The sequence below is a fragment of the Neopelma chrysocephalum genome, unplaced genomic scaffold (assembly GCF_003984885.1).
Source record: "Neopelma chrysocephalum unplaced genomic scaffold, ASM398488v2 Primary Assembly neopelma1_75, whole genome shotgun sequence".
In the NCBI taxonomy this organism is placed as follows: domain Eukaryota; kingdom Metazoa; phylum Chordata; class Aves; order Passeriformes; family Pipridae; genus Neopelma; species Neopelma chrysocephalum.
Genome location: NW_020897736.1, coordinates 12,514,785 through 12,520,544, shown reverse-complemented (window position 1 = coordinate 12,520,544; position 5,760 = coordinate 12,514,785). Strand labels below are relative to the sequence as shown.

Below are 5,760 nucleotides of genomic sequence, written 5' to 3'. Positions count from 1 at the left end.
AAGCAGAGTTTCCACTGAGTAATCTGACTCCATAAACCAACACTCATATTCCTTCCTGTTTTTAAGTATGAGAAGATCCAAGAGCTCACAGGGATGTCTGGGGCTGCAGTTCCTGCTCCAGACTATCTCTTTGAAGTTGTGTATTGTGATCAAATGAATACCAAGTTTGCTGAGACCAAGGGAGAGCGGGACCTCATCTATGCCTTCCATGGGAGCCGCCTGGAGAACTTCCATTCCATCCTGCACAACGGCCTGCACTGCCATCTGAACAGGGTGAGACTCCTGCTATTGGCACTGTCTTCCCTTGGTCACTTGCACGTAGGGACACCTTTTAAAAATAGGCCCAGAATCCTTCTGGGGGTGTGAAATGCACTGATGATCTTGTGCTGCTGTTTTCACTTCAGTGCAGGCCTTAGTGGATGGTCATGTTGGATTTTCTAGTGCAGCCCGAGGGTAAAAACTGGAAGTGGCATGAAACCCTTTTATCCAGCATGACAAATTATGACTGTCCTTTGCTTCTTTGTAAGGAAGTGTAATTCCTCTGAAAGTACTGGCTTGTCTGACAGCCTGCAGCTGGACAGTGCCTATCCACAAAGGTGGAGGAGAATAGTGGCCCAGGCATTGTAGAGATTCTCTTTCTGCATGGCCTCGTGTTTAGGTCAGCAAAGTTTTAGGTGCTACTCACAAGCGGAGCCTTCTTTAAATGGCCTGGTTTAGGGAGACATCCCGTAGGATTTGCACCTCTTCTGATTTCAGTGGAAAGGCAGTTGGAACTCCTGGCTTTTTGTGTCAGCTGTAAGGCAGCTTTGACACAGCACCTGCTTGACCTTCCAGTCAACCTGGACTATGCCTTTTCCCCACATTCTAGATGAGTAATGGCTTACCGGGTACAATGTACTTACTGGATTAACAATTTTAGCCAGTATGGCAAATCCTCTGATTCCAAGTTATTAAAACACTTTTATTTGAAAGGCATTCATAACTGAAAAGTACTTCCCTCTTTTCTAGTAAAGCATGGATTAATCCAAGTAAGGCCTTGCCTTGTTGGGGGAGGCTGGATTATTTAAATGATGACAATCTCGATAAATCAATGAAATGCCTTTTAACAGCAGGGCAGTCATGTTGATGTAAAATACTTATGCTGGTAAATGAAATCCAAATCCGGGAAAGCGTGAATCTGTCCACACCAGGGGCTGTGCCAGACAGATAATTTGAGGGATAGGAGAGGGCAGCAGCCCCACCCCGAGGAAGCTGTGCCAGGACAAAAACAGTGCATGGACCAGGCCCAACGCGGGTCAGGAAAGCCTTTCGTAATTTACCTTCAGAAGCAGAACTGTCAGTCTGAAAGCAAAGAACACTTGTATGTTGTTTGAGGTTTACACTAGAGGATTTTAGGACAGATTTCTGCTCTGTTTCAGACGTCCCTGTTTGGTGAAGGCACCTATCTGACCAGTGACCTGAGCCTGGCTCTGCTCTACAGCCCTCACGGTCTTGGCTGGCAGCGAAGCGCACTGGGCTCTGTCCTCAGCTGTGTGGCTGTTTGTGAGATCATTGACCACCCAGATGTGAAGTGCCAGGTGAAAAAGAAAGGTGAGTCTACTGCAGTAATAACTCTATGTAGTAGCTACATCTGTGCTTCATGTTGTTTTTCTTTCCCTGTTAATATTAGCAGCTCCTTGAGCACTGGGTGGGAGACCCACCTCCTTGTCACCCTGGTCTGGGCCATAATGTCATCCATACCAAGGATGACTAGGAGTGGTATAGCCTCAGGCAAACTTCTAGGTCTATTCTTGGATGCTGAGGGATTCAGGGGAATACCAAGACTATATCTTTGGTTATCTCATTCCCATTCTTCTGGTGGGTGTGTATGTGTGTGTTGGTTGGTTGCTTTTTTCACAGTTGCTTGAAGTTCTGTGTATTTTTTTTGCTTTTCTGTTCCCCCCAAACCCTCTTCTTTTCTCCTCCCAATTCAGATTCAGAAGAAATAGACAGAAAAAGAGCAAGAGTGAAGAACAGCGAAGGGGGGGATGTACCACAGAAATACTTTGTTGTCACAAACAACCAGCTTTTACGAGTTAAATACTTGCTAGTATATTCACAGAAACAGCATAGGAGGTAAGAGTTCAGCTGTCTAGAGTGATGAGTGTGCTATAGCAGCCAGATAAACACTTCTTATTGTTGAAAAGCAACAGAAAACAAGCAAAAAAAATACACTGCACTGCCAGAATTTGTTTTCAGCCTGTTTCCTATGGAAATGAGACTTACAGCATCATGTTGCTTCTGTCTCACTCTTTGACCGTTCTCAGGATCAACTAAATTTCCTTTTTCACCAGACCTGTAAGCACTTACTATCTTTGAGAGCTCTAATAATCTGTTTGTGGCAGGAGACCAAGAATGAAAGTCTGGTGAGTGTAGCTCTTAAAACTGGGGCAGTTTTAATTCAGCTCTTATCTATCCTGAGTGGCAGCATTCGCTCGACTAATCAACACATGCCTGAGGGCCAGGCAGCTGCAGCTCCAAACCACAGGGAAAGGTGTGAACATGGGAGAAAACACAGGATTGTGCACGGAGATTTAGGGAAAAGGGATGTGGTGAAAATCAGGCTTTGTTAGTTACAGGGATTGTGGAACAACTTCCTGTTTTTATTGCATTCTCTTAACCACTTAAAATAATGAAATCTAAGGTACTCTTTGCCAAGGTATCCACGCATCTCTGACAGAATCCATGCACTTTTCCCTTTTCAGGCCTTCTAGTCAGTCTTCCTGGTTCTACACCCACCGTTTTGCCATAATGATGATGCTGTACCTGCTGTTGTTGATAGTGATTGGGGCCAGCAACTCGCCAACCTTCATCTACTACTGGCACAGAATGTTTGACTCGGAGAGATGAATCACCCGAGATAATAAACTGTTATTTTCACCATGTGCCTTAAGAATAGCTGATCTGCAATGCACTGCATCTGTTCCAGAGCTCTGGAAATCGAGGTGCCTGGAGCTTTCCAGTTCTGTCACCCATGTATTAAATCCTCATGGCATCTCTTCATTTATTCTTATTTCTGTGTTCCTCTGATTCATGAGGATGCCTGGTACAGCTGAAAAGGATCATAGTGGTGCAACCTAGCATGAACCAATTGTTAAGGGTCCATGGGAAAAAAGGGTATTTAAGATTAATAAAAACAGTGTGGAAACACTCAGGTGTAACTTATTTTCTGTCAAGCTGAGGTATTTTTGCACAACTGGGAAAGGAGAAGTTTTCTGTATGTCAGGCAAAGCAACCTGTTAGGAGTCTTATCAGTATGTCTTCAGAAACTGAATTTAGTGTTTAGCATGTATCCATGCAGATGGGATCACTTTTAAAACTAACTTTGGCCAGGAACTTTTATATTTGAGCATAATGATTGTAAGAAAACAAAACCAATAAACCAACAAGAAATAAAACAACTGCCAAAATGGAAGAAGTTAAATGGTTTCTAGTATGTTTTTTTTTCCCCTCTGTAGAACATTGTTGTGTTTTAATCCCAGCTGGCAGCTAAGCAGAAATCCAAAACATAGTCCCTACACTAGCTGCTAGGAGGAAAATTCTCTCTACCCTGGACAAAGCCAGCACAAACATCTACAAGGCTTGTGCTCTCAGCCATGATGTGTCTTGTCCTTGGTTAGTGTGCAGATCAGACAAACTCAGGCTGTTCATCATCAGTGCTGAGTAAGGATTATTCTTATCAAACTGGGGATTTGTTAGAGAACACATACACAGGTATGCACAAGTTGTGCAACAGACACAGAGCAACACCTTCCACTTCCTCGCTAAGTCATTTGTTACACAGCAAACTACAACTACCTGAAACAGAGAAAGGAGCAAAGAACTATCCTCTGATTATTGCCTGGGCATGGGATAACCCCATGAAGACCCAGGGAAGTTGTAGGCAAAGAAAAGCCAGGTATGTGCCACAGTTCAGTCTTGCAGCCCAGTCTTTAGCAGACTTGATAAACACAGGTTTTCATTGCACGGTGAACCCTAACCACAAAAAAGAAAAAAAATCTCATCACATTTCCAGCAAATGAGTCTGTGATTGCTCCCTTATTCATTAAATATTTCAAAGAAAATCTCATCTTCTTCTGATGTTGTTCTGGTACCTAACTGCCAGAAATAATGTCCTGATAATCAGGTTTTCTTAACTCAAGGCTGAGAATAAGTTGATTTCCAGAAACCCCTCTTCTTGATGGCTGGAGCTAGACATATTTATCCCAGTTAATTGTGCTGCCAGAATAAATTTATTTATTCACCATACAACTTGCAAAACAAGAACATTATAATCCAATTCCCCATTGCCTTGTACAGCCCGTTAATAATGCTCAGTGTCAAAGCATGTTGTGGTGCCTCAGCCCAAGAAGTGTCCATGCTAATTATAGCAGTGATTTGCAATTAAAATATACATAAACTTAATAATTTATTGTGCAACAGATTCAACTACTTTGTAGTAGTTTACTCCTTGGTATTTCAATGCAGAAACTTGGGGTTTGAGACACGTGGGTCCTGGGAATAGGTGCCCATTTTTGGTCCACCTCCACATGTTATATTAAATGTTGTGCCATATAAATATCCAAGTTTAGGGGAGGTAAAGTGCGAGGCAGAAAAACCTAGAGTATTTGATGCTGGGTAGCTAAAAGCCTTATATGTCTGAAAAAAACCCCCATCTTTTGGAACAGATGGGCTATTTGGGGCCCTTTGGAAAAGGTGGAGGTTTGGCAGCAGTTGTGGGATGGCTGTCTTCTGGCACTGCAGGGAAAGGCACAAACCTGGGAGCTCCTGAGCCAGATGACAGGAACACAGCAGGGATTTGAAGCTCTTTTCTTAGGGTTTCTTTGCATAGGAAAGTTTCTGAGAGTAAGCAAAAGGAGTAATAATAGCTCCAGGCTATATCCCTGGAGAGAGAAAGTGTTGTGGGGACTCATGGCAGACATGCACAGTTCAGCTCTTCAATGAGATCAGCAGGTATTAAAGGAAAAAAACCAGCTTTTTCTGTCTTTATCAGTTTGAATAGACTCAAAAAAAAAAGGGGGGGGGGCTGCAGGTAGAGGCTGAGTCCTGATATAGTGTCTGGAGTGTCCCTTGGAGGGCTCATAGCCCCATTCCTTGCTCTCAGGCCTGCAGGGATGCTGGGCACAGCCTCCTCCGTGCCCCAGCTCCACAGCTGTGGAGCAAAGCAACGGGAAAATATTTTAAATACATCTAAGATACTCACATTCTACCTAGTGGGCTGGCAAAATACTTAACATCCTACTCCCACGCTTGTTTTCTGTGCTCCCTGCTGATTTCAGCATGTGTTTCCCAACGTGGCGAGGTGCAGTCAGCTGGATTAATGCGGGTATTGTGCTGAGTAACTAACAGTATTATGAATTAACCCAAGGTTTGTGTTAGCCTCTTAAGCCACTTGCGTGGCTCTTTGAACATGCACAGTGCTATGAAAACACTAACAGGGAATGAATCAGAATTTCCTCCCGAACAAAGGGCCGCTGTGTCTGAAACGGGTGGCCCAGGGTGAGGAGTTGTAAAATATAGAGCTACCTGTGCTTATTAATGTGTTTGTTACATTACTGTGGTGAGTATTAGAGAACTGTTACAGAATCAGACAAGCCTGGTCCTGCAAGGAGGAGTGTGGCAGCTGGTGCTTTCTGGTGGGGATGGGCAGGTTTCATGGGAGGATTTTCCTCCCATAAGGGGAAATATGTAATATATACATAAATATAAGGGGTTTTTTTC

At 43.6% G+C, this 5,760-nt stretch overlaps 1 protein-coding gene across 1 annotated transcript; it reads left to right on the top strand.

Moving 5' to 3' along the window:
* Nucleotides 1-27: 27 nt before the first annotated feature.
* PARP16 (poly(ADP-ribose) polymerase family member 16) lies at nucleotides 28-3,463 on the top strand (the record flags this gene model as incomplete). Its single annotated transcript, XM_027688368.1, has 4 exons — nucleotides 28-273; nucleotides 1,419-1,590; nucleotides 1,974-2,115; nucleotides 2,745-3,463. Coding segments are annotated over 4 exons (705 nt in total), but the record flags the coding sequence as incomplete, so codon positions are not given.
* Between the last annotated feature and the right edge of the window lie 2,297 nt (nucleotides 3,464-5,760).